Source organism: Rutilus rutilus, assembly GCF_951802725.1.
Source record: "Rutilus rutilus genome assembly, chromosome: 3".
In the NCBI taxonomy this organism is placed as follows: Eukaryota; Metazoa; Chordata; class Actinopteri; order Cypriniformes; family Leuciscidae; genus Rutilus; species Rutilus rutilus.
The window spans coordinates 28,374,672-28,401,252 of NC_140211.1; the positions used below are offsets into that span (position 1 = coordinate 28,374,672).

The window sequence follows — 26,581 nt, forward strand, 5'->3', positions numbered from 1 at the left end:
ACTTTTTGAACATGATTCTGTGATAACCGTGATAATTTTGGTCACTTTAATCATCTCATCATTTCCTCTCTAGTTATGATCAACTATGATCAACTAAAATCAACAATAATTGTGTTTTTACAGTATAATATGCAAAAGTAAAATTTTCTATTAAAAAAAATCTACATCTCACACACACACATCAGATAATCCTAGATAGATAGAAAGATAGATAGATAGATACTCTAATGATCCCGAGGTAACTATCTATCTAACTTGGATAATGCTAGGTCTTAAATTTCAATCTTTATGGTCTTAAAATGTCTTAAATTGGGATGTTAACCGATGACCGTTTGACCGATGGTTGACCGTATCAACGTTAACCGATCAAAATTGTCGGCAGTCGGTTAAGAAAAAAAAAAAAAGTGATCTCTAAATTAGGCTATTATAGACAGTGGACTAAACGCTACTACAGTTAGCCATCTCATTCCAAGATCTTTTTGTGTGAAGTGAACAAATCCCTCACACTCAATTTTTTATAACTCGCCTGTTTGTACTTAATAAATCAATAAAAACATTTGGCGCGAGGTCACAGCGTTTGGGTTCGCGCGCTCACAAGGTTTGCGAAAAGTAAAGGCTACAGGCTAAAACACTCGAGGTTAGAGCCAGGGCAGACGACAGGATGAAGCGTGCAAAGAAAAAGATTTCACCAAAAAGAATGACACAGATGTAAGTTGCAACTTGTGTGATACAGTGCTTTAGCACATCATCTATGATGTAAGGTGATGATGATCATCATCTTTCTTTATTATTGTTAGCACTACCTCAAACTAAAGCGGCGTCTCTTCGGAGCTGTCATTTTCTTAAATGAGCCGTGGCAATGTTTCAAATGAGCTTCTAACGCTAGACAAATGACTTTATTTTCAACGCGATCACCTTGTACCCAAACCATTTCGAAACTAAGGAGCCATTTATCCTCCGATTACATACAAGCTCCTCGGCGCCGCGTTTGCGGGACTCATGTTTCGCGCTGTAGGGGATTTTAGAAAAGTGACGTGAGTGGAAGGGGTGGAAGGCAGTGTGTGTGTGTGTGAGCGGGAGGCAGAGCGGCAGAGAGATGCGACAAGAGTTGCGAAATTGCAGGCGCGGCTCGAAATGGCTGTTATTTCAAATAGCGTAGCATATTTTAAACTAATCGGTTAACCAGTTTCAACCGGCTAATGAGGCTCGGTGGTCGGTCAAGAAATTATTTAGTTTTTGCCATCCCTAGTCTTAAAAAGGTCTTAAATTTGACTTACTGAAACCTGCAGAAACCCTGAAACCACCCACGAACGCAGTCTCAGCATGTTTGCGTTGCGCTAGAGTAGTGAGGGGCCCAAGGAGGTGGTCTTGTCGGGGACCGCTCACTGTAATCCTCAGATCACCAGTGCTATTAGCCAAAGTAGCCCTTTTCTGGTGGCCACCGGGGAATAGGCAAAGAGACTCCACCTCGTTTGAGGTACTTGAGTCTCGACCGCGCATCTAGAGCACCGAACGACGCGTGCCGGGTTGCCGTGACAACCCGCGCTGTCAGCCGACAGCTCGACGGCACATGGCACGCTGAGCGGCTCGAGCCTTTACGAGAAAGGGGAGACGAACAACGTGCCGAACAACCAACACCAGTTTGAAGAGGCTGAAGAAGTGACCTCAGATGCTTGAATAAGCAGACTCCTCTTTTAAAGTTAAAACACTCTCAGATAAGATTGCGGAGCAGGAACAGCATTCACCGTCTGGCTCCGAAGCAAAAGACAAAGATGCAACGCACCTCCTGCTCATTATATGCTCGTGCCGCGATGCATAGCAGCTGGTGCAATAGGGGTTATGCGCAACATACTTCCGGGTTCTACAAAACAGATATAACTACTTCCGGTCGTCAGCTACTGAGGTAAACACAGCGTAGGAATGGCGACCTTTTATAGCCAGTGTTTACAGGAGCTACCCATTCTATCCATTTCAGATGTACATCGTATTGCCAAACGGACTTAGATAAAGGATTTAAGTTTTTACGCCTCCTCATTTATTCATGATTATGAAGGTATGTAAGTTAGTATATGTAGCTTTTCCTAATGGCACCCGATGTAGAGTTAGCTAACTATCAGTAAGTTAGTTTAGACTTGTATGCTATCATAGTGGTTTAACTTAACCTTTTATATTTGCTTGCAGACGATTAAAACAATCAAATGAAGACTGCATTTTATTTTTTTTATAAATTTTTTTTTTCTGATACTTAAGCATTCGTGACATTTTAATTAAAACAGAAATAAGAATTGTATTCTAAAAAAAACGCAAAATAAGTTACCTCAGAGATCATCTACCGCTGCATATGCGTACGGTAATGCAAACCGGAAATGTTTATACCTGTTTTCCGGTTCGAACGTTGGGCGTTCCGCATAACCCCTATTATCTCATGCCAATGTGCATTGGCTTGTTTAGTTTATACTCAAAGTAGATTGGTCTCTCAAGCAAGACCCCCATTTCGTCAGTTATGACGTACGTAATAGTGAACTGACGAAGGGGAACTACAGAAGCAGTAATTTCATTAGACTAGATTCAGTCCAGAAGTTTTCTGAGTTTTTAGATAGTGCCAGAGTTTGTTTTGGAATTCAACTCGACATAACTATATTTGTAGAAGGAAAGTAATGAACACCACTCGCACAAAACTTTAGGACTTTTGTCATGCATCGCATGCAAATGCCCAGGTTGACATCAATTCATCAAACTTAAGCCTAGCAGTGCATTTATTTCACTTCTCATCCAGGCTGACTCACAACTTTTGTGGTTTTCAGTTGAAGAATCAGTACAGTATGTACATACTGACAATTGCTATTGTAATTTTTTGAGAGCTTGTGTGATCTTTTCTACACGCTGGCTGAGTAGCAGGACATTTGCACATTTTCCCTTCTCAATGAGTCACTTTAACAGATATTATTTTGCACTATGGCACAGTGTTCTAAAATAGTTGGGTTCTTAATGAGGACATTAGGTAATGGACATTCAGGCCACTGCTGTGCTGGATGCAAATTCATTTTTACCTCAGGAGAATCTTGAGGAATATTCTGAGTTCAGTAAATCTCAATCGACAGCACTTGTGGCATAAATGTTAATTACCACAAAAATAATTAATTTCCAGCTTTTGTATTTTTTTTTAAATTAATTTTCTTTTTTTATTAAAATAAAAAGAAGAATAATAATAATGAGGCATTTATAATGGAAGAAAATGGGGACAAACCCTAAATGTTTAATACTCAGTGTTTCAATAGTATAGCTATAGACATAATGCATGTTTTCTTGGTTCAAGTTACATCCAATTTAACAATGGCGTTGACATGATATTAGATCAACTGTAAAAAGTACTTAAACAGCTTTACAGCACAAAATAATGCACACATTTTAACAATAATACAAATATTGTTAAAATGTGTGCATTATTTTGTGCTGTAAAGCTGTTTAAGTACTTTTTACAGTTGTTCTATGTTAGTGATTTTATAAAAATTCAAATAAAATTATAAGACAAAGGACAGGTCAAAAATATATATTTTTAATAATTATGGCATAAACGCTTTCGGTTATTGAACCCTTTATTAACATACAATTAACTTGTATTATTATTATTACTGGCAAGATATTGCAATTGATTAAAACCTTTCCTATCTCTCTCAAATAAATACACAGAACACAAGCTGGACGTGATACATTCTGACCTTTCATTTGACAGTTAGTTGGTCTCTCTTGTCCTTAATGATTGTCGCTCATGTCTGAGCATGTGAATTGACTTGGCTAATTAGAACGATAGATCTCTCTCTCACATTCCCCTCGTTGAGTTTCACTTCACTCTGTTTAATCTCTCCCTCTGGTTTTGACGGTCTGTCAGTGTGTGTGTGTGTGTGTGACCACAGGTATTTTTTCCCTTGGAGAAATAGCTCTCGTCACTCCAAAATGATAGCAAAATCTCTCCCTGTCAGTCTTCTATCCTCCATTTCTCTATTTTGTGTATACATCTAAATCATTCAGCAGGACAAAGGGAAAGGTCACACTGTCTATTCCTGACTCCCATAGTCCCATCATGTCTCTCACATATTTAATTCATACTGATAGGTTGATGCCTTGAGCCCCCTAGTGGGTAATTGCTTTCCCTGGTTTAAACGTATATTATATACATTTGTGGTCAGCATTAATGGCACCCCTGGTAAATATGATCAAAAATGGCTGTAAAAAATAAATATTGTTGATTGAAGTTTATTTCGAGCAAAAAAAAGAAAAGAATATATATATATATATATATATATATATATATATATATATATATATATATTCTTTTCTTTTTTTGCTCGAAATAAACTTCAATCAACAATATTTATTTTTTACAGCCATTTTTGATCATATTTACCTTGTTTTTTATATATATATATATATATATATATATATATATATATATAAAAATAAACAAGCACAGTTTATCTCCCATATACATACACACACATACACACATTACAATTTTGATACACATATCCACATACATTAGTTACACTAATAATAGTTTGCTTGAAAGGGAGTGGAAAAAAGTATAACTTATTTGCTCCCACCCCCAATTCCTTCCCATATATTACCCCATATAGCCGCTGCCATTAACAGTTAGATTAATAATTATTTATTTGTTTTGATAATATTTATTTGATATTATAGTTTCTTACAGTTACATTAAGCTGTGTCAATAATCACAATAATGCTATATGATAATCCTCATTATCGTAAACATTCAAATATGTCCCGATATTTATAATAATCACATCATATATAAAATATAACCATATCCTAGCATATTGTTTAATCACAGTTTTACAATAACAACAGTAATATCAATAATAAATAATAATAATCATTATCATTATTTACTCAGCTATGCATACATATCCCGCTCTATTTTAATTGTCACCATTTACAATTTCAAGATAAATAATAAGAACCGTTTATAATTATCAATTACCAGATCCCTCACTCAGCCTTATATTTTGTCAACACCATTTCTTTGAATTTTAATTTTAATTGGTGAATATTTGGGCATTGCTTGAGCTGTATCCCCAAACCATTCCAAAGTCTGACACCACACACAGACACACACAAACTTTTCCTGGTGGTTCTCACCGCCTGGACTTTAAAGTTACCACATCCCCTCAGGTTATAGCCCCCTTCTCTTCCTATAAAGAACTTTTGAATATTACCCGGCAGATCATTTTTGTTGGCTTTGTACAAAAATTGAGCAGTATAAAAATCAACTAGATCAAAAAGTTAACAAATTTTAGATTGCAGAAATAATATGTTTGTGTGATCAAAATATCCCACCTTCTGTATGATTTTAACTGCTCGTTTTTGGAGTAAGAAGAGGGTATGTAGTGAACTTTTATAGTTATTGCCCCAAATTTCTATACAATAAGTTAAATAGGGCAAAACCAGTGAACAATACAATATATATAGTGCATTATATTCCAAGACATATTTAACTTGATTAATTATAGAAATACTTTTAGATACTTTACTTTGTATGTATCTGATGTGTGGTTTCCAGCTTAATTTACTATCAATAGTTATTTCCAAGAATTTTATTTCTGACACTATTTCTAATGCAACACCATCAATACTTAATAATATTTCTGCGTTTTCTTTATAATTACCGAACATCATTACCTTCATTTTATTTAAATTAATAGGCTAGGCTATGCAAAATAGGCTATACATTGTTTAAATCCTTTTGATCTTTCATTAAAAAAATTTGCACAATAGCGTACCGCACGATATACGTCACCTTTTCTCATTAATATTCATTAAGCTAGCGACGGTTGCTAGGGGGGTCAAACTCGCGCGTGTCACTCATGCTAGACGCATGTAAACAGTTTACGGACGAGATGTCTACTGAGCTAAACCTGCTAACTCTGTCCGAGAATGATGTCCCCGGTGCCAAATTCACTGGTATAGAAGTAGAAGAACATACAAATATTCAATTGAAGAGATGGCTTGAGTGTAGAGGGCTGAAAAAGACGGGAAAAAGAGCCGACCTGATCCAGAGGTAGATTGTTATCGACAGAATTTCTCCCCCAAAAAACATCGCCTTACGCCACTGACAGTGACATTTTGCAGTTTCAACAAGCTATCTTTTACCACCCTATGTCCTGTCTGTCATACTATGTCCTCTGGTTGTCTTACGTCTGACAGTTGTTGGGGGTAATTTATATTATTATTATTAATGTATTTATTTTTTGTTTAGCGATCGCTAATGCTACTTGGTCACAACCAACAACACTTATTTTTTAATTAATATCAAATCTAAATTCTCTCAATTATTTTACCCTCCCCCCTAAGGCTGTTTCCTTACTACAGAAAAAGTAAATCTGTCAGATCTAGGGCCTACCTGTAGCATGACCAGGCTTGCTAGAAAAAGGCAGAGGCTGAACATGTCTTACATATTTAAATAAGAGTATTTTAAGAAAGTAGGCCTACATATGACTTTTATGATAAATACATGTCATTCAAGACCCATCTTTCACATTTATCCCTCTGGGTTTTTGGCTTCGGGAAACGAATAAAGAATACATCCTTCATATGTGGACGGTCATAGTGTCTGGAGTCGTTTCTGCAAGTTCCATAGCAGCAGTGTTTACTCTGCATGTTCTTATTTGAGGGATAACCGGCAGAAAACAAGCAGTACTAGCATGAATCATAAGCGAGCGCGCTTCTATGTTGACCCCCTTCCGGTTTACGTTGTTGACGTCACGCGGCCTTGCGGTCTAAAAATAGCACTCGTGCGGCACGCTATTCTAACCTTTCATTGAAGTAAAATAATTGAAAGTGGGGGGGAAATCACATTATGAAATAGCCTAAATGTTTTTCTCCAAAACACGTTGGCCACAATTATTGGCACCCTTTTATTAAATACTTTTTGCAATCTCCTTTTGCCAAGATAACAGCTCTGAGTTTTCTCCTATAATGCCTGATGAGTTTGGAGAACACCTGACAAGAGATCAGAGACCATTCCTCCATACAGAATCTCTCCAGATTCTGCAGATTCCCAGCTCCATGTTGGTGCTTCTTCTCTTCAGTTCACTCCACTCATCAGGTCAGGGAACTGGGACGGTCATGGCATTTTGTGCTTCGTAACACACGTTTTGATGTTTGTTTTGAATCGTTGTCCTGATGGAAGATCCAACCACGGCCCATTATAAGATTCCTAGCAGAAGCCGTCAAGTTTCTATTTTTTTATCTGTTGATATTTGATAGAATCCACGATGCCATGTATCTGAACAAGATGTCCGGGACCTCCAGCAGAAAAATAGGCCCACAACATTAAAGATCCAGTGGTATATTAAATTGTACACATGGGGTACTTTTTATCCTTGTGTGCACCAAACCCATCTAGCATGTTTGCTGCCAGAAAGGCTCTTTTTTTATTTTTATTTTTTTATCTGACCACAGGACCCTGTGCCGTTTGAAGTTCCAGTCGTGTCTGACCACTGAATATGCTGGAGTTTGTTTTTGGATGAACGAGGAGGATTTTTCTTGAAACCTTCCCAAACGACATGTTGTGATGTAGGGGTTGTTTGAGTTTTATTGAGGCTTTCTGACCCAAAGACTCAACTAGTCTCTGCAATTCTCCATCTGTTATCCTTGAAGAGTCTTAGGCCACTTAAACTTTCCTCCTCAACGTGCATTAAGACAATATAGACACACGTCCTCTTCCTGGCAGATTCGTAACATCTTTAGTTGATTGGAACTTCTTAATTATTGCCCTGATGGTCAAAATGGGGATTTTCAATTCTTTAGCTATTTTCTTACAGCCACTTTATATTTTGTGACGCTCAACAATCTTTTGATGCACATCAGAACTATATTCTTTGGTTTTACTCATTGTGATGGATAATTAAAGAGATTTGGCCTTTCTTTAAATATGCTTTAAACTCCTGTGAAACAAGAAGTCATAGCTAGACAATTTCATGTTCCTTGTCACCCTGGTGTGCTAAAAAAAAAGGTAAATTTTAATGGGAATATACTAAAGAGATATTTTACTTCTAGGGGTGCCAATAATTGTGGCCAGTGTGTTTTGGAGAAAAACTTTAAATTATTTTACTTCAATGAAAGGTTCGATTTATATACAGTGGGTACGGAAAGTATTCATACCCCTGGTAAATATGATCAAAAATGGCTGTAAAAAATAAATCTTTCATTCAAAAAATTGGCAAAAATCTAACCTTTCATTGAAGTAAAAGAATTCAAATTGGGGGGGAAATCACATTATGAAATAAATGTTTTTCTCCAAACCACGTTTGCCACAATTATTCATACCCCTAGAATGTTTTATGAATAAAATATCTCTGAAGTATATTCCCATTAATATTTACCTTTTTTTAGCACACCAGGGGGACTAGGAACATGAAATTGTCCAGCCATGACTTCTTGTTTCACAGGATTTTAAATATGAGGAAACACAAAGGCCAAATTCCCTTAATCATCCATCACAATGAGTAAAACCTGGCTGTAAGAAAATAGCTAAATAATTGAAAATACCCATTTTGACCATCAGGGCAATAATTAAGAAGTTATAATCAAGTAAAAATTTTACAAATCTGCCAGGAAGAGGACGTGTGTCTATATTATCTTAATGCGCGGTGAGGAGGATGGTTTGAGTGGCCAAAGACTCTTCAAGGATCAAAGATGGAGAATTGCAGAGATTAGTTGAGTCTTGGGGATCAGAAAGCCTAAAAAAAAAAACAAAAAAAAAAACAACCCCTACATCCCCACATGTTTGGGAGGGTTCCAAGAAAAATGCTCCTCGCTCATCCAAAAACAAACTCCAGCATATTCAGTGGTCAGACACGACTGGAACTTCAAACCGCACAGGGTTCTGTGGTCAGATGAAACTAAAAAAAGAGCTTTTTGGCAGCAAACATGCTAGATGGGTTTGGTGCACACAAGGATAAAAAGTACCCCATGTGTACAATTTAATATACCACTGGATCTTTAATGTTGTGGGCCTATTTTTCTGCTGGAGGTCCTGGACTTCTTATTCAGATACATGACATTGTTCTATCAAATATCAACAGATAAAAAAATCCAAACCGGGCGGCTTCTGCTAGAAATCTTATAATGGGCCGTGGTTGGATCTTCCATCAGGACAACGATCCAAAACAAACATCAAAATCAACACAAAAATGTGTTTCGGAGCACAAAAAGCATCTGCCATGAGCGTCCCAGTTCCCTGACCTGATGAGTGGAGTGAACTGAAGAGAAGAAGCACCAACATGGATCTGGGAATCTGAAGGATCTGGAGAGATTCTGTATGAAGGAATGATCTCTTGTCAGGTGTTCTCCAAACTCATCAGGCATTATAGGAGAAGACTCAGAGCTGTTATCTTGGCAAAAGGAGATTGCAAAAAGGTATTTACTAAAAGGGTATGAATAATTGTGGCCAACGTGTTTTGGAGAAAAACATTTATTTCATAATATGATTTCCCCCCCAATTTGAATTCTTTTACTTCAATGAAAGGTTAGAATTTTGCCAATTTTTTTAACGAAAGATCAAATTTTTTGAATGAAAGATTTATTTTTTACAGCCATTTTTTATCATATTTACCGGGGGTATGAATATTTTCCGTACCCACTGTATGTGATGAGTATGAAACCTGATGAACATTATACTCATCTTCAAATGTTTTAAACTTGTTCTGCAGTATAGGTTGAATTAAGCAAACAATTGTGAGAATTCATGAATTTCTCCTTTAATTTAGAATATATGTATATACACTGCTCACAAAAATTAAAGGAGCACTTTAAACAACCACATTAGATACATCAGATCTCAATATGAAGTTGGATATCTATACAAATAACGACAGGGCAATGTCTTAGGAACAAAAGGATGCCAAGTCTTTTAATGGAAATAAAGGTTTTCAGCCTACAGAGGGCTCAATTGTGTAGACACCCTAAAATCAGAGTGAAATGAAGATGTGGCAGGCTAGTCCATTTTTTCAAAAACTTAATTTCTGCAACTCAAAATGCTTTTCAGTATCTTGTGTGGCCCCCACGAGCTTGTATGCACGCTTGACAACGTCGGGGCATGCTCCCAATGAGACGATGGATGGTGTCTTGTGGCATTTCCTCCCAGATCTGTGTGAGGGCATCCCTGAGCTGTTGTACAGTCTGAGGAGCAACCTGGCGGCGCCTAATGGACCGAAACATAATGTCCCACAGATGTTCTATTGGGTTTAAGTCAGGGGATCGTGAAGGCCATTCAATTGTTTCAATTCCTTCATCCTCCAGGTACTGCCTGCATACTCTTGCCACATGAGGCCGGGCATTGTCGTGCATTAGGAGGAAACCAGGACCTACTGCACCAGCGTAGGGTCTGACAATGGGTTCAAGGATTTCATCTCGATACCTTATGGCAGTCAGAGCACCATTTCCTAGGCAGTAGAGGTCTGTGCGTCCCTCCATGGATATGCCTCCCCAGACCATCACTGACCCACCACCAAACCTGTCATGTTGAACGACGTTGCAGGCAGCATAACGTTCTCCTTGTCTTCTCCAGACTCTTTCACGTCTATCACAGGTGCTCAGGGTGAACCTGCTCTCGTCTGTAAAAAGTACAGGGCGCCAGTGGCGGACTTGCCAATTCTGGTGTTCTTGAGCAAATGCCAGTCGAGCTCCACAGTGCTGGCCAGTGAGCACAGGGCCCACAACAGGACGTCGGGCCCTCAGGCCATCTTCATGAAGTCTGTTCCTGATTGTTTGGGTAGAGACATTCACACCAGTGGCCCTCTGGAGGTCATTCTGTAGGGCACGAGCAGTGCTCAGCCTGTTCCGCCTTGCACAAAGGAGCAGGTATCGGTCCTGCTGATGGGTTGAGGACCTTCTACGGCCCTGTCCAGCTCTCCGAGAATAACCACCAGTCTCCTGAAATCTCCTCCATGTTCTGGAGATTGTGCTGGGAGACACATTAAACCTTCTTGCTGCAGCACGTGTGGATGTGCCATCCTGGAGAAGTTGGACAACCTGTGCAACTTCTGTAGGGTTAAGGAATCGCCTCATACTGCCAGTAGAGATAATTACTCAAGCCAAAACCAGCACGAGTGGAAAACCAGCCAAAAAAGATCAAGAGGGAGAAACTTGAAATGACCTCCACATGTAAAACCAGTCCTGTTTTGAGGGTTTTCTCATTGTTGCCACTGTAGTGCACCTGTTGTTAAGTCCATGAACACCAATACAGCTGAAAGTGATTAACGATGCCCTCAGCTGCTTAGCCAACAAGAAAATTATCAGACAGGTTTAATTGATTTAATGCCAGGGCCAAATAAAAAAGTGTTCCTTTAATTTTTGTGAGCAGTGTAGTATGTATATAGTATGTATGTATATAGTATCTCACAAAAGGTATATCTACTCAAGGGACAATACCAAATGAAACTTGGATATATTTTAGAGTAGTCAATGTGCTGCTTGTATAGCAGTATATTTACTGTCCTCTGAAAATAACTAAACATACAGCCATTATTGTCAAAATAGCTGGCAATAAAAGTGAGTACACCCTAGGTGATAATAGCTGTATGTCGTTTAACCATGCAAAGCATCATGTCCTATTCATCATGTTCATGTTTTTGTCTGCTTGACAGGACCATACAAACTGTTGTATCTTGTATTAGAGTAGTTAAAATGTGTGCTTTGAGTACAGTTATCTCATACTGACCACTGGATGTTCAACATGGCACCTCATGGCAAAAATCTCTCTAAGGATTTGAGAATTAGAATTGTTGTTCTCCACAAAGTTGACCTAGGCTATAAGAAGATTGGTAACACCCTGAAACTGAGGGTTTTTACAGAGGTTTTCCAAGACGGGTTCCACTCATACCAGGCCTCGCAAGGGGCAATCAAAGAAGTTGTGTCCTCGTGCTGTCCGTCAGGTGCAGAAGCTGACTTCTAAAAACAGACGCATGAGTTCTGCTAACATTGCTTTAGAGGTTGCGGAAGAGGAAGGTCAGCTTGTCAGTGCTAAGACCATACACCGCACACTGCAACAAGTTGGTTTGCATGGCCATCATCCCAGAAGGAAACCTCTTCTGAAGCTGGCTCACAAGAAAGTCCGCAAACAGTTTGCTGAAAGCAACCTGTCCAAGAGCTTGAATTACTGGAATTATGTCCTGTGGTCTGATGACACTAAGATAAACTTGTTTGGCTCAGATGGTGTCCAGCATGTGTGGCGACGCCCTGGTAAGGAGTACCAAGAAAATTGTGTCTTGCCTACAGTCAAGCATAGTGGTGGTAGCATCATGGTCTGGGGCTGCATGAGTGCTCCTGGTACTGGGGAGCTGAGCTTCATTGAGGAAAACATGGATTCCAACATGTACTGTGATATTCTTAAGCAGAACATGATGTCCTCCCTTTAGAAACTGTGCCGAATGGCATGATATCGACCCCAAACACACAGCCAAGATGACAACTGCCTTGCTGAGGAAGCTGAAGGTGATGGAGTGGCCAAATATTTCTCCAGACCTGAACCCTATTGAGCACCTGTGGGGAATCCTCAAGCGGAAGGTGGAGAAGTGCCATGTGTCTAACAGCCAGCAGCTCCATGATGTCATCATGGAGGAGTGGAAGAGGATCACAGCAACAACCTGTGCAGCTTTGGTGAATTCCATGCCTAGGAGGATTAAGGCAGTGCTAGATAACAATGGTGCTCACACAAAATATTGACACTTTGGACACAGTTTTGACGTTCACTTAGGGTGTTGTCACTTTTGTTGCCAGCTATTTTGACAATAATGGCTGTATGTTGAGTTATTTTTATAGGACAATAAATATATACTGCTATACAAACAGTACAATGACTACTCTAAAATATATCCAAGTTTCATTTCTATAGTATTGTCCCTTGAGAAGATATACTAAAATGTTTGCTGAAATGTGAGGGATGTACTCACTTTCGTGAGATACTGGGCCCTATTTTAACGATCTGAAACGCAAGTATCAAACGCGAAACGCAAGTAACTTTGTGGGCGGATCTCGCAAATCTAAAATGGGTTGGTCTGAAGTAGCTGCTACATTACTCATAGGTATGGTTTGGGCGTAACGTGAAGTAAACCAATCAGAGTGTCATCTCAGCAGGCGCGATTGTTCCATGGCGGGTTGCTATTATAACGGCGGATTTGCCAGGCGCACGCCAGGAGCGGTTCACAGCCGAGGAGACTGACGTTCTCGTCAGGGCTGTAAAAGACAGAGAAGTGACATTGTATGGGGATGGGAGAAACCCACCCAAATAAGCTTCGGTTAAACAGGCGTATAATAATTTGGGTAAATGTGTAAGCTAGATTTATGCCTATTTTTTCACATCTTCATGGACACCACAATGATTTCCCTCGTGTGGAATATTTTTCCTTGTAATTATGTATGGTTTGCAAAAATGGCAACTGCTGCGTCTGTGTAGATGAGAGAAGCAAAGTGTATGCGTGTTGTGCACACGCTACATTATGGCCAAGCATGCACCCTTAAAATAGCATCTGAATAACCACCACTGACTTTAGAGTAGGTTTTTCCTGGTCTGTGGTGGAATTGTTTTCTGGAACTGCAAAATAGCATCAGGGAACGTTTGCACCGGAAGACGCCTACTCTTTTCGCTGAACCGCCCTCAGGAGCGCAAGTTCATTCTAATTTACCGACGTGCGTCTGTCGAGGGAAAAGTCCGCTGTGCGTCGGGTGCAAAATAGGAATGATACATGCGTCGGTGTACAAAGTCAATTGCGCTGGGTGCAAGATAGGGCCCACTGTGTATGTGTATATATATATATATATATGGAGAAATGCATGAATTTCTCTCAGAAGTGTTTGCTTTAATTCAACCTATTCTGCAGAACAAGTTTAAACATTTGAAGACGAGTATAATGTTCATGCAGTTTCATACTCATCAAGAAAAGGCGATGCTCTGTGTACATGCCCACTAGCAGCAATTTAATCAGTTTGAACTCCCATAGAGAATTGTCCTTATTGTGTTTATTTGCTTCAGTTACCAAGGAAATTTACATGTGCAATTGTTTTTATACTGTTTTGTTTTTTTAAGATTGCTTTGTATCCATAGACTGTAAAAAAATATGGACGTAGTGTCCGTGACGTCACCCGTAGGTTTCTGAAGAGCATTTTTGAAGCCTAAAGTGGGCGGAGCCGGCCGTCGCCATCTTGGCCTGGCGTCACTCCCGGAATACAGAAAATAGACAAACAGGCGGGGCGTGAGTGGAGCTGAGGAGCCTGGCTATCTGAAATCACCTAGCTCGACGTGATCGAGTTAGCTGATGATGTAAAGCCAATTAAACGTTCCTATTTTTGCCCTTCGAAATATTATAATAGTTAAAAGACATGGCTACAAGTGAGACTGTGTATTACTTCGAGAGTGTTTGTGTGTGACAGTGCTTTATGTGCATACATGTCCGTCACTCTTTCATGGTCCGTCAGCGCGGCATCGCTCAAGTTCGTAGAGAGCTTCAGTCCATTTTAAATTCTGATGTTGGCCGTCTCTCAAATGGGTTATGGTTTAACCGTTAAACCATAGATATATTGCCTTTGAAGTGCAAGTAAATGCGCTAGAAAATCCGCGCTCATTCACGGACGGAGAAAGCGCCGACGCCCGCATGATTTCATCTGACGGTAACTTACATAAGCATATTATAATCCATCTGTTCCATGGGAGCAGAACGAACGAGCATTTATTGACGTTTTAAATTTGAAAACCCCAAAAAGCAACGAAATTGTCAGACATCCATTAGTGCATGTTCACAGAGGAAAACAACTGAAATACAGCGCTGGTTGTTCTCTCGAACGATAACGACGGAATCCAAATACGTGGGCTTTGTAACGTTACCAAAGTATGAAATAATAATCCCGAAAAAAAGCACAAACACTGCAGAGATGGCAAGTTCAGCAGCTAACATTGCTGAGGTGAAGTGACGGCTAATAACAGCAGACAAACGGCTAGCACTGACAGCGGCAATCCATCTGTCACTCAAGTGGCTTGGCCACACCCTTAAATTTAAATATGAATCAACTAAACGGACGAGTTATAAAATAATTCACCCCCCTCACAGTTGTTATGAAGGGCAAAATTAGCTGTATAGACCAAATCCACATATAGACACCAGGCTTTAAACACGTTTTTTTCTGCTGTAAAATTTGGCATTTTAACATGGGGGAGATACAGATTTGACTCACTTCTGACAACAGCCTCAAGCGGCCAGTCACCGAATTGCAGTTTAACTCACTTCCGTGTTGGTTTCAAGTGAGAGACGGGGAGGTTGCCGCTTGTTTGTATCCTTTTGGGTCACCACTTTTTAGGAAATTCATAACCAAAGAAAAATTAAAGCAAATATTTAAATAACGTGGTTCTGACTAAGGGTGGAAGAAATGCATAAATCATCATAAAGATTTAAAGAGTTAAAGAGACCCTGATTAACTATCACTCCAGTTTAAATTTAACTAAATTTATAAGTACAAATGTAAAAAAAAACTGCTTACTTTTTTATATACTAAAACATAAAAAAGTAGAAGGACCTGACTTATTGGGAGTATTGTTTGCCGATTGATATAATTGATTCTTAATTAAGTAATTATCCTCTTTTGAGGATAGAGGGCTTATATTACTATTTATTAATGCTCACTCTATATCATTTTCTGATTTTCTTTTGAGAATTAAATATATGCATGATTTGCAAATACGTATAATACAAAATAATTGTCAATTGGGAGTTTCATTCTGGTAGTGTTATAATTGAACTGTTATAATTTGTCACCACTAAACTTTTTAATGTTCTGCTGTGGTTGTCATCAGTGATGGATCCTGGTTCAGGGTGTCAGTGTTCTCTCTAGTACACATTCTTTACAATCAACACCTTAAAAAGCAAAACAAGAAACAACCAGGGCAGTTCTCCAAGGAACAAGTCTCTGCAAGAACTCCTGCCACTGGTTCTTTCAGTAACAATGAATACAATGAACACTAGAGAGCTATATGGAAATGTATCTGTTCAATAAATACCTTACTCACATGTTGAGTAATAAAAACGCATCTCTGTGTACTTCAATAACATTTCAAATCCCTCTCGTCTCGCTATCCTCTGTTGCGTTCTCTCTTTTTGCCAGTAGACTCTCCTCTGTTCTGTGTTTGTTTAAAATGGGTGTTTCCTCTGAGGTTTGAGATTTAGCTGATCAACCTTTCTCACTTGTTGTGACAAATAACCTATGACACTTCCACACCATACATGCAGCTAAGTAGCAGGAGCAACTTTTCTCTGTTTATAGAAATGACAAGACGAGTGACGTACAGTATGTACACAATTTATTTTTACATGGTCCGACAGGTCTAAAATATAACACTTATAATAGGCTTACCATAGTGAATCAGGGTAAGACAAAAACTTGGTTTGGGAGAAGGATTGATAATGTATTGTCTTAATATTTAAATTTTGTTCATTTTGAACCAAAAAATTTACATAGTGTATCTTTAAAAAATGTTTTTTTAGCTGTGACTTTTTGTTCTCGCTTTTCATTGTGTTATTAAATGTTTTTTTTTTGTTTTTTTTTTTGCCTTCACCTTGACTGAGGTGGCTTTTAATGAGACTCAGTGAGCACAAAACTCTCCTATTCAAGATGCGCTATTAATTTGCACTGAGGTCATGTACCCTGTCTGTGTGGCAGAGTATGCAGCTGCAAACAACACTGCTTCTTTTCCATTCCACTCTCATTTCCCCTTTTCCTCTCTCTGCAGCCCCTTCCTCTCTCCTTTTCTGTCTTTTCTTTATATGCATCTTTGCTTTACCTAAAAGCTCATTCAGTAAGGTACACCAAGGGACAGTGTGAATCCGAAAACAAGCCAACATAAGGTTGAAGAATGAGAGAGTTGTGTCCTTGGCATATGTCACGATTGATGTAAGAAAGAGAAGAGATAGCATCTCTTAATTAAATGTTTTGTATGATTGGTACACACCTGAACTGTTACATATCATTCCTCCAGTGAGGATATAAAAAAATTGAGGGTACAGCAGCTTGTCACTAGGGTAGTACCTTAAAAGAGACACCTTTGTACTTTATCAACCCCTAAAGGGAGGATATTTGTAACTTAGGCTATTGTAAAAATATGTACCCTTTCGTATATTCATTGGCCAAATTTGAAGGATCGTCAGGATGAAGTGACCCTGAAAGATGACAGGTCGGCTTCTACTTGTTGGTAGAATAAAACATCTAGACTCTTTCTTGAACTATTTAAGAATTTTTGCATATTTAAAGCAATATAGCATTTCTCAGATTGAGTTTATAAATCATTTTGGATATCAACATCAGTAGCTCCTTAGATCTGACCCTAATCCATAACATAGTACTGAATGAAGAAAGTTTTATAACAAACTAAAACACAAAGAGTATGCTTTTATTGCTTGTGTGGTTCAAGAAGAAATCCATATAATTCCAAAGGATCCATGACATTTTTACCTGTAGTCGTCATTCATGACCACTGCTTGTCCGAAGCTCAAGTTCAAAATGATTTTATGCTTAAAATTCAAGTCATCTTTTAGTGTTAAAGAATGTACAAATATTAGAGTGGGTAATTATAACATATTAACATACTGTATGTGGACCTGAATAATCCATGTGAATATTTTTGGTACTTCATGCAGTAAGTCATACAATGATTTTTATTTACAATAAAATGGTATAAGGAACATATATTCAACACTTTCATAAATATAGTAGACTATATAATGTTCCACTTATTAAATATTTCTAGAGCGCAACAAGCTGTTGGTTGATGAATGTCATATTCATACCAATAGTGCTACCACGTCGTAAATATGCTGAGAATTACAGAATTTGTAATTATATAGCAGTTTAATTTACATCTACAATGTCTACAATGATACGAGGAGAAAATTGATTAAACAAGTATAGTCATAAGTGAATAGAATCCCCTATCCTCCATGGATCATAGTGATGTGAATTAATTTTTCAGAATTCAGGTCACTTGGCACTGGTTATTTTTAACCTCACCAAAATCCATTTCCACACCACATGTAGTTAATATGGTAGAATTAGTATGTAATGCAATTTATTTTATTTTTTTTCGCACCAGAGTCATGCATATAAACAATTATTTAGCATTAAAAGGCATTGGATATCCATAAAAGACATGTAAGTGTGTATAAATCTTCCAACCCTAATTCATGCCATCATCATTCAGTATGCAGTTCTGCAGGCTTGCTTTAATCACCATAGAATGAGGCTTCACATACACTGCTGTTGTTGTTCATCCTCAAAGACTGAAGCTCTGGGGAAATGAGGCACTGTGTGAGTGGTGGGTGGGTTAAAATGGATTCTTCATAAAGATGTCAGCCTGTAGGCTTCAGTCAAAGCATCTTTCTATGGGAGGGGTAAAGACTCAGATGTACTCAGCACCTGGTGTGCTTCCTATGGCTCAGAGTAAGAAGGAAATTTTCATCAGACTCAAGCACAAAAGGTAATCTGTACTAGAGTGTTGCTTGCTAGACAAAGATAACTGTAGAATTAATTAAATGTTTGTTTAAAATTTATTTTGCTCTTTCTGTGTGACACCGTGCTGATGCAATTGGCATCTCAGGGTTTGTCATCTCCATTGAAACTTGTGTTTTATGAATACTTTAAATCGACAAACAGCTCCTCCTAAATTACTGCAACAGTCATGTCTGAAAGCATGATGTTGAAAGTCAGCAGTCAAGTTCTGGAGGTAAAAAATCATATAAATTTTCTCCAGGGGAATTGGTTTTTTAACAATAACTTAAACCTTTATGGACAGACCTACTGTGAGCCATGAAGTTGTTAATCATCAGTATAAACTTGTTTAAATTCACCATGAAATCAAAATGGACAATTCTTATTTTTATTATATGATTTAACTGTGCATTATTATAATCAAAATAACTTTCCCTCCCTCTTGACATCTCTTCTCTGATAACGTGTTTAATGACACGAAAACGAGAAAGCCTGTCACTCACATGAGATTACACCAATAGCAAACCACAATAATCTAACAATCCAACCAATTCCTGATGGACAAACTCAAGTCCTGCCCTAAAAAAAATTCTCATTCTACAAGCCATTTTGCTCGGATATACGTCACAATAGGAGGAAAAGACTATCACAGCTTTCATTTCATGCCGACTTTAAAGGGATAGTTCACTTTGAAATTAAATTTTGGTATGTTTTAGCTTACCTCAAGGGCATCCAAGATGTAGGTGTCTTTTTTTCCGCAGTAGTTTCAATTTTGATATTTTTAGGTCAAACCATTCTTGTCTGACAGTCATATCATGCAGGTCTATGGTCACCACCTCAAAGAGCATGCACAGAGTCCAAATTAAAACAATTCTCCATCGTCCAAATTAAACAATTCCCCATCGTCCAAATTAAACAATTCCCCATCGTAAGTACACATTGATGGCCTAAGACACGAAACGAGCGGTTTGTGTGAGAAAACGAACTATATAAATACTGTTCGTTTTCTCACACAAACCGCTCGTTTCGTGTCTTAGGCCATCAATGTGTACTTACGATGGGGAATTGTTTAATTTGGACGATGGGGAATTGTTTTAATTTGGACTCTGTGCATGCTCTTTGAGGTGGTGACCATAGACCTGCATGATATGACTGTCAGACAAGAATGGTTTGACCTAAAAATATCAAAATTGAAACTACTGCGGAAAAAAAGACACCTACATCTTGGATGCCCTTGAGGTAAGCTAAAACATACCAAAATTTAATTTCAAAGTGAACTATCCCTTTAACAGTGAAGTTCCTGATGAAAAACTGCATTACCCATGATTTTGCGAAAACTCTCCATCCAGAGGATTTAAACAAACAAATTGCACCAAGACAACTCTTAAGTGCCCGCCCACTCCCATGAAGAACTGCGATTGATGTAATAGAGTCATTCTCCCTATACTCTAAATATATTTATACCTAATTTGTATGCATATCTTGCAATAAACAATATATATTTTCAGTATATATAATCAACATTTCATCAATCATTCACAAGGCTTCAAAGAATTGTAGTTTATTCCCTCATTAAGCACACAGTCTTGTACCTTTGTCTTTTCACAGATTTTCAAATACTTTGTGCATCAGTTTGTAATGTTGTGATTCACCTTATAGCTGGTTGATTTGGTTCATTGCTTATAGCTTTTTAAACTTTTTATTCCAATGGGAAAAATGTATATGAAAAATACTTTTTGTTTTATTATGCAGTAGACAGTTGATGTAGACCCAATATCGAGGGAGGGCTCAATTTCTCAAAATGCATGTCCCTTGTGGCTTGCGTCTCATGTATCGTTTGTAGTGAAAGTGAAAAAATTTGTACATGGTCTGGACATTTGTTTTCTTAGCAAAAGCTTTAATTATGTTATAATACCTTGATAATCTTGTCTGGGTTTATTTAGTCATAATCACCCCAAAAAATAATGATACCTTACATATTGTCTTCTCATTATATAGTATTGTTACTGACAATTTCTAACATGCACAAAACAAGTGTGGAACATGGTAATCTATTGCCAAAGTGTTTCTCTTTAGTGCGCTGTGCGATGGGAGACCCTTGTCTTCCCTATGATGAAGAAAAAAAGAAAAGAAAAAAAAGCTATTACTGTTTAATTATGTTTCCTTTTAGTCAACCTCAGGAGCCAACAAGCACAGGCCGGCCTGCGTGAGTGGACACTCTTCCGAGATAACAAATGGTTTTGTCGACCTGATTTAGGAGCTAGGAGCAGGCAGAACGCGCTTTATCCAGACAGACGTCGGTGTGAGGAACGGGGGTAATTAATATGGAATGCTGATGAGAATTCTGACAAGTTCTAATAAAAGAGGCTGAGTGGTTTGATAAGACTTGAGTGCCCAGGAGTAATTACAGAGCTTTAAACAGTGTGTAGAGCAGAGTTTAGTGTGGGACTGTCTTCATGTTTAATAGAATCTTCCCCTGACTCTCCCCCCACCATTGACAGGCCATTTATTACAGCCAGCTTTCTGATTCAGCATGCCAATAGCTGCACTTCACTTCAACTCTAATATCTTTTAGGATGATTTTCTGAGTAGATTGGTGTTTCGCAGACTTTATTTTGCTCTAGTTTGTTGATTCTTCATTTTTGGGTCGGCAATAGTGACATGAACCTTGGCTCTTTTATGAATTATTATTTTTACACTAATGACAGCTGTGAGGGCATACAGACAGGAAAAGAGAAAGACGGATAATAAAGCAAATGTGTAGGTTATAAAGTCATCTCAGAGGCTTGAGAAAGGAGGAAAAAATGAAACATTTCTCTACTGTGAACAATGTAATAAATGTATGTGGTAATGAAAAAGGGAAAGGCAAAATGAGAGCTCTGATTTTCGCTCACTCTCTCTCGCTCTCTCTCTCTCTCTCTCTCTCTCTCTCCCCGTCAGGGACATTTGTCTTTCCCTTGTGCTTTATCAAAGGACAGCTGCTAAAGAGTCCCTTGGCCATGTGCATGGACACACACACATTGGCACATGTACAAAGCTTTGTAATCTTTCCTCTTGTCACCTAAGAGCTCCCTTTCAGTCCTGTCTCCATGGAGACAGCAAACTGTTTTGTGTCACATTTTATGTTCTGGTCGGTTCAGCCTCAGCAGTCTGTGTTGAGTGTGTTCGCATCTAATCCTACCTCATCTCTCTAGAAATGATGTTCTCTATAATTACAAAAACTTTTTGTCATTTTCTTTTTTAGTTATTTCTGAATTATTGAATGACTCTATATTGAGGTCAATGAATAGAATCAAGAGCTGCTCTTAGCACTGAACCATTAAAGGGTTAGTTCACCCAAAAATGAAAATTCTGTCAGTAATTACTCACCCTCATGTTGTTCCAACCCCGTAAGACTTTCGCTCATCTTCGGAACACAAATTAAGATATTTTTGATGAAATCTGAGAGCTGGCTCACTCCTTCATAGGCTGCTAGGTAATTGCATCTGCCGGCCCAGAAAGGTTAGTAAAGACATCGTTAAAATAGTCCAAGTGACTACAGTGGCTCAACCTTGTTTATCAAGCGACGAGAATACTTTTTGCGCTGGTGAAGCAAAATAGATTGATGATATTGCTTATAAAATGTAAGTTACTCAATACTAACTTGTTTATTGAACTATTGTATAGCTACTGGAAACAATATCACACTCGCAATCATGTTGTTGCATGCGCTAAAAGTGACAGCCATCTAGTGTTGCACCAAAGCGTTTTTTTTCTTCAAAAATAAGGTTATTTCAATGGTTGTTTACTGCACAAATTAGAAGTCCTGCTAATTAGAAGTCATACATGGCTGATTATTTGCGGGTTGCATTCCAAATACTGATCAGCAGAAAACTGAGGGGCTGAACAAACCGTTTTTATGAATTCCCTCACACTTTTCACTATGGCTTTCCATTCCAATGATGATTTTATTTTTTATTTTTTCACAGGTTGTCTGTTTGAAGATGTGGTATGTGAGTCATATGAAGTCTGCATCAACGGTGAGTCGTAAAAAGATTACATTTTGCACTAAGTATTCTTTTAATTTGAACTGCAAAAAATAGATAAAGTCTCTTCCAAAACGAGCTGTCACTCTACTACCTACAATGAGCTGCACAGAGTGTAACTATCTTTCTATCTTTTTTTTATGATCTCATGTTAAGATTTTTTTGGTGGGGAATATTTTCTCTTAACATACTGACACTTTAAAAACTGCAAAACATAAATGTCACAAAAATAAAGTTCAGAGATGGAAGTAAATGGTTTGTGTGTGCACTCAGTGTGCTATTATTGAGAAGTTTTTTTATTTTTATTAACAGTATCCTATTTATTTGTTTAATACAATCTAATCAAAGTTTATTTTGAAATTCTGTTTTAATTAGGCTAAATTGTGAAATTCAACCAGCCTTATCTGCACTGATGGAATGTAATTGTATCTTTGGAAAGCAAGACAGTGCTTCTCATTTAATCTCGGAAATAAGGAAAACTTGAATGGGGATGGATATGGACGGTAGTAGCCTATTGTAGTGAATATAGGCTACAGGCTGGATTGTCCATATTATGAAATAAGGCCAGGCAGTAACTGTGTAGGACTAGCTATCAACATTTCTCATATTGCAAATCAATGTCTTTGAAGCCTTAAGAGAGAAAGTGAGGGACTGAATGGGGACTTGGCTGCGAAGAAGACCTTTCAAGTCAAGTCCTTTTAAGTGCAAGCAGGTGAAAAGATCCAATCAAGGTTTAGCTGTCAGAAAGATGAGATTTACCTTGTGCCACCTGATTGCAGGTCGTTTTGTTAGACTTGAGCTTCAGCATTGAAATTCTACTCTTCTTGGCTTTGTGGTTTCATGATTATCAAGTAATCCAAAAAGTGTTTTTTGGTGAGCCAGACAAATTTCCATCCCGTTCTATTCTATTGTAAATGGTGTCTTCTCAACATCTAGTGCTGAAAGTTGGCATGAAATGGAAGTTGCTATAGTCTTTTCTTCCCTACTGTGATGTATGTGCAAGTGTAACGGCTTCTTGAACAAGAAAAAATTTAGGGCGGCACTTGATTTTGTCCATTGGGAATTGATTGGATCATTGGATGATTGTAGTGTAATATTGCTGTGATTTCATGTGAGAGACATTTTGGGTGTTTCTCAAACGGACGGCTGCATCCTACCGAGACTGCGTCCTTCCTAGTAGGCTTGTAGGCTAGTTTCCTCCTCAGCAATTAAACGCTAGAATGAGGCGGTCCAGTAAGAGTGCATGGCTATGCCACACATGTTCCCGCCCCCACGTCCATGGCACGAAAATACTATTAAAACTTAATTTTGGAAAAATACTTTATTACAAATTTTATATTAACTAGCTTTCAATTAATGCAATACAGTGAATGACAGTTGTCTGTGGTCTCCCAGTGGCTTACATTGGTGTACAATGTAAGCAATGGTGATTTTAGACCACGAAGGATACATACGATTCATTCTTCAAAACAGGCCGAATGAAGGACATGAAATGGAGGCTGCCTTCCAAGGATCGTTCAAATTGAGATGGCCTTCAGCGACATTTGATGACATGGCAGCCGATACATGCAGCTTTCCGTTTGAGAAACACCCATTGTCTCTCCCTGTGCAAGTAAACACGTCATCAACAAGTGTGCCGCACAAGTCCTGAAAAGTGAAGCCAAAATGTTTTGATCACCCCCAGGTGGCTGGAAGCAGTATAGGTTATAAACCCCACCCTCTCAATGTAATGTAATGGTACGTAAGAAAAACTAAACAATCAAATTACACTTCAAATATTTTTTTCCAAAGATGGTTTCTGTCTTTTTATGTAGTTTTTATCACGCTGATGTAAGTTCATTTTTTAAAATTAGGTTTGGTTTTAGTTAGTTTTGATTTGATGCTATAAAAACGGGGGTGTGACGTCATGATTGACAGGCACCATTGAGGCACTAACAGACTTTATTCATGATCTTCGGGAGGAGATTGGAGCTTTAACTTTAATTTCTACATTTCCATAACTGTTTATTTCACACCGACATAATGAGTTGTTCTGCAGTAAACTGCACTAGCCAATTCTGCACAAGTGTGTCCAGGGACTTGATACCGCGGCTACACTTCGTGCTCTATACTGCGCAGACTCAGGCTCCAAGATGTCAGTGTCATATATGGATATTGGCGGATGCTGAAAGTTCTGATTTTCACAGTTTGATGTATTGACAGTGCATTGACCAATAGTTTATGATACCTGCAAAATTGGTCAAAAGTCAAATTACATCCAAAAGTTAAATTCTTTCATTTGTGCGATGCTATATTTGGAACCCTGTGTGTGATGATTTTCTCTTGACGTGGAATACATTTGGAGCCTGGCACCAAGTCATTCACTACAATTAAACAAATGCAGTGAATAGTGAAAACCCAAGCACTCAGGGAGTGCTGTCAAACCTCAGGACTTATGAAGGAAAAAATCCCAAGGACTGTTAGGGGACTTTTATCTCCCCTTGGTTTCTTTCACCTTCTCTGGTTTTGTGTTGTTGCACAAGCTGGTCTCGTGAGAATGATTTGGAGTGACAAGCTTTGTTTATTTTTAATGGATGGGCCCCTTCACTGCCTCTTCAGCACCCTGAGACCTCTTAGAGCTAGGAAATTAGGAATTAGGAAATACTAAAAACTTCCCAACCCATCTAAGGGTAAAAATTTAATTGATGTTCAACAAATAAAAAACAGATATAGGGTAAGTGTACCCATTAAGCCCATGTACCCTTTAAGCCCACTTTCAACTCTGAAGTCAAATAAGAAAAAAGAGAAAATAATATTTTATGCTGCTTATTATTTTAAAGGGTTAGTTCGCCCATTTAAGACATGAAGTTGTATGCAATCCTTACCAGCACAATAGTACATACACACTGACCCACTCTGTGGTAACCTCCCTGGTCAGAGTTCTGGCCGCTCGAAGTTTTTCAAGAAAGTATTCCCGGTTACTTTCCGGGGCCTCAAAACTGTGCGTTATTACGTGAAAAAATTATATGCGTTTCAAAGCTTGATTAATTTACATCACAAAAAACACTCCGGGCAAAATTCATACCTCAGTTTTAATCGGCACTATTTTCTTTCCATTTCTATCAATCCGCGCTGCTGTCAACGTCAACAGTGCGCACGTTCCGATCAGCTGTTGATAGCGCGACTCGTTGACAACATGTCTGACTACGAAAGTTCTGATGACGAAACAAATTTTAGCATAATGTCAGACGGAACAGATGAGGATGAAAGTAATTTTAGCACAACACCAAAGGGATACCTTTATGAACCGGAGTATACCGATGCCGAACTTTATCAGATGGAGATAGAACGGGAAGAGAGAGAGCGAGAGAACAGAGATGAAGCTATATCCCTATATACTGTTTTTATATTAGACCTCTTTTCACGTGATTTCCTCTGGAGTCTAAACATCAGCTTGTTTACTGTAGGCTACAGTTTAGACATGGGATCATAAAGTTAGTAAATAGAGCTTACCCGCAAAATTGTACCTATATCCCTATAAACTGTTTTTATATTAGACCTCTTTTCACGTGATTTCCACTGGAGTCTAAACATCAGCTTTTTTAACCGTACAGTTCAGACATGTAATTATAAAGTTAGTAATAGAGCTTACCTGTGGTACTGGTACAGCAAAACTCTTTAAAATCTTTTTTTTTTATTTTTCCTCCTTGGTTGGGGATGTAATCGTCTTCGCTGAAGTGAGCACTGCACACACGAAAATCCTTTATTTTGGATATTTTAGCTCCGGCAGAGTAGCCGATGGCAACCAGCCAAAGCTGTCTTATAGCTATATCCGAAACAGGAAAACGATGGAATCTGAACGGTGATCCCGGCACATTCTTGTGGTCACAACCTGGGAATTTACAAGTTCGCACCATTGTTAATTTTGTACTTTTTACGTCTTTGTCATTCGATTGTGTTTACACTATGGAACTGCTGATCGGAACGTGCGCACTGTTGACGTCGACAGCAGCGCGGATTGATAGAAA

General features: G+C 38.4%; 1 protein-coding gene across 1 annotated transcript in view; it reads left to right on the forward strand.

Annotated features, from left to right (window-relative positions):
* ptprn2 (protein tyrosine phosphatase receptor type N2) overlaps positions 1 to 26,581 on the forward strand; it is a 260,783-nt gene that overhangs the window by 14,198 nt on the left and 220,004 nt on the right. The window contains exon 2 of the mRNA XM_084404889.1: positions 22,518 to 22,568. Within this exon, the coding sequence (XP_084261015.1) occupies positions 22,518 to 22,568 (51 nt within the window). The remainder of the gene's footprint in view (positions 1 to 22,517; positions 22,569 to 26,581) is intronic.